General features: G+C 35.0%; 1 protein-coding gene across 1 annotated transcript; it reads right to left on the bottom strand.

The window, feature by feature from the left end:
* Window positions 1-414: 414 nt before the first annotated feature.
* LOC108381291 (calcium-binding mitochondrial carrier protein SCaMC-3-like) lies at window positions 415-1822 on the bottom strand (the record flags this gene model as incomplete). Its single annotated transcript, XM_017637710.1, is given in 4 exon segments — window positions 415-763; window positions 766-855; window positions 927-1494; window positions 1616-1822. Coding segments are annotated over 4 exon segments (999 nt in total), but the record flags the coding sequence as incomplete, so codon positions are not given.
* Between the last annotated feature and the right edge of the window lie 521 nt (window positions 1823-2343).

The raw sequence follows: 2343 nt of genomic DNA, 5'->3' as shown, positions 1-2343 counted from the left end.
ATAATTGAATTGCCTTACGAAGAAGAGCTGCATTTTCTTTTCGATATTTTTTATTTAAAAAGTTGTTTATATTAACATACATACTGCATACAAATATACCTAAACATTTTCACTTAAATGTGCCAATTGCAATTTAACTAAATAAATAAATTAAAATCTACGATGTACACACACATCCGTTCAACATTGTGTTCCATTAGCATGTTTTCGTTTTCGTAAAAAATAGTATAGAAATAAATATTTAGCATTACATATGTACATAATCTATGATCTGCTAATATACATACATATTATAATAAGTTTATATAAACTAAATTATATATTTAAGTCAACGACTCTCATCCTTCTTTTTGTTTATATTTTCCATCAGCTATTCATTTTTCAATTTGTTTATTATGTAATTAGCAGTTAGTATCACGCGGAGCATCTTTGCTAAATTATCACTACAATATTACTAAATCGAAGAAAATGAATTACACACAATTGTAGCATTTAAATATAGGCAGAGTTACTGGGAGTAAAAGTACAACAGTACAATAAAGTGCTAGAGCAATTCACATGGGCTTCTGAGCCGACGGCATTTAATAAGACCACTAAAATGTTAACATATTGATCCTAAGGTAGAGCGATCACGTCATATTCACACCCAATGCACGGCTTGAGTACTCATACACCACATAGCTAATGGAAACTGCCGGAAGCACTTTGATAAAGTTTGGTGTAATGCCTCGATACAAACCAAATATGCCCTCATTATGTAGATTTTGCGAAAGACACCAAACATGTTGTCGTCGTTGATTGCAACCGCTTGTCTTAGTGGTATGCCCACTGATGGTTGCTTATTTTTGGTCACAACTGAAAAAGTCAAAAATTAAACTTAAAACTTTCAAGCGCTTAAGCGAAGAATTTTGCTGATAATTGTATACCTTGCGCTTGAAGTCGTGTCCGTACCAAAGCCAATGGATAGGAGCACACCTGTCCCAAGGTGCTAGATGCACTGCCGCAAGCCAAAAGAACGAGAAAGCTTGGCTGCTCCGTATTATGACTGCTCAAATACTTTTTCTTCAAGGTTTCATACACTGCCAGATCAATGCCGGCGTAAGGAATAATGCCCAACATATTCGGAATGTAACCACGATAAAAGCTTCGTACACCCTCCAGTAAATAGATCTTCTTCGCAGCATCCAAAATGCCGGTATACTGACCGGTCTTGCGCAATGCCAGCCGGGTTTTTAATACTTCCATTGGATAGATGATAGTTTGTGAAATACCACCCGCCGCTGCACCCGCCATGAAGCGTTCGCCAATCGTCATCTGTCGCTTCTCATCGCCCCTTATGAGCCGCTTAATCTTTTCATATGCCGCAAATTTGATTGCCGACTCGGGCGCTATTTTCAAAACGTTAATGCCATTGCCGCGCCACATACTACGGATGCCGCCCTCGTTCAGCATATATCTTAAACTATCAGAGATTCCGGTTTTATGTGTTTGAACCTGTTTGTGTCAATTTCAGGATATTTAAAAACTATTAGTTTACCAATATTCGAAAATACATATTTAAAGCAAAGAAAGTGGAAAAAGCAGCGGAAGAATAAAAACTCATGTGTATATTTACCTGCAAGAACACTTTTATCCTATCTAATGGAGCTGTGCATGTACGCGACACTGCACCCGCGACACCGCCTGCAGCCAGGTGACGCCACCACATGCCGGTCTGCATTTCACTTTGCGTGAAATCATCAGGTACATTTAAATCTTCGCCAATGTCAAGGTACTGAAAAAGCAAAAACAACAAAAAAAATTGTATTATGCAAATTACATACTACATGTATAGCATTTAAATGTATAAACAGTCAGCCTCAAAAATATGGATACCCGACGTTTTGACGATTTTCTTTATTAATATTTTCCATACCAATTTTTTTTTATAAAAATATTACATTCAACAGAAAAAATCATCATAATAAATTTTTTAAATTTCATATAGAACTCAGGAAAATTCAGGAAATACTAAAAGCATTTCATCAAAATTTTCCACTTTTTAATTCCATTTCTTAGAAAAATTTTGCTGTTTTGTAGCCCATTAGAATAATAAGGTCAAAGTTTCAAGTCTCTAAAAATACCGTTGAATTTTGAGATTTTTTCTTGTCATGGTGTGTTTCGCATTTTCTTCCCATATAATGCATGAACAAAATACTATTTTTATATAAAAAAAATGCGCAACACCCTCGACAAAAAAAAAATCTACAAAACTCTGCATCCCTAAAATTTTTTAGAAATGGAATTGAAAGGTTGAAAATTTTGATGAACGAGTTCTGTATGAAACTAAAAAAAAAAAATGAT

Source organism: Rhagoletis zephyria, unplaced genomic scaffold (genome assembly GCF_001687245.7).
Source record: "Rhagoletis zephyria isolate East Lansing unplaced genomic scaffold, Rhagoletis_zephyria_1.1 Rzeph_scaffold_22055, whole genome shotgun sequence".
Taxonomy (NCBI): Eukaryota; Metazoa; Arthropoda; class Insecta; order Diptera; family Tephritidae; genus Rhagoletis; species Rhagoletis zephyria.
The sequence above is the reverse complement of the archived record's forward strand: the minus strand, read 5'-3'. Positions and strand labels throughout refer to the sequence as shown.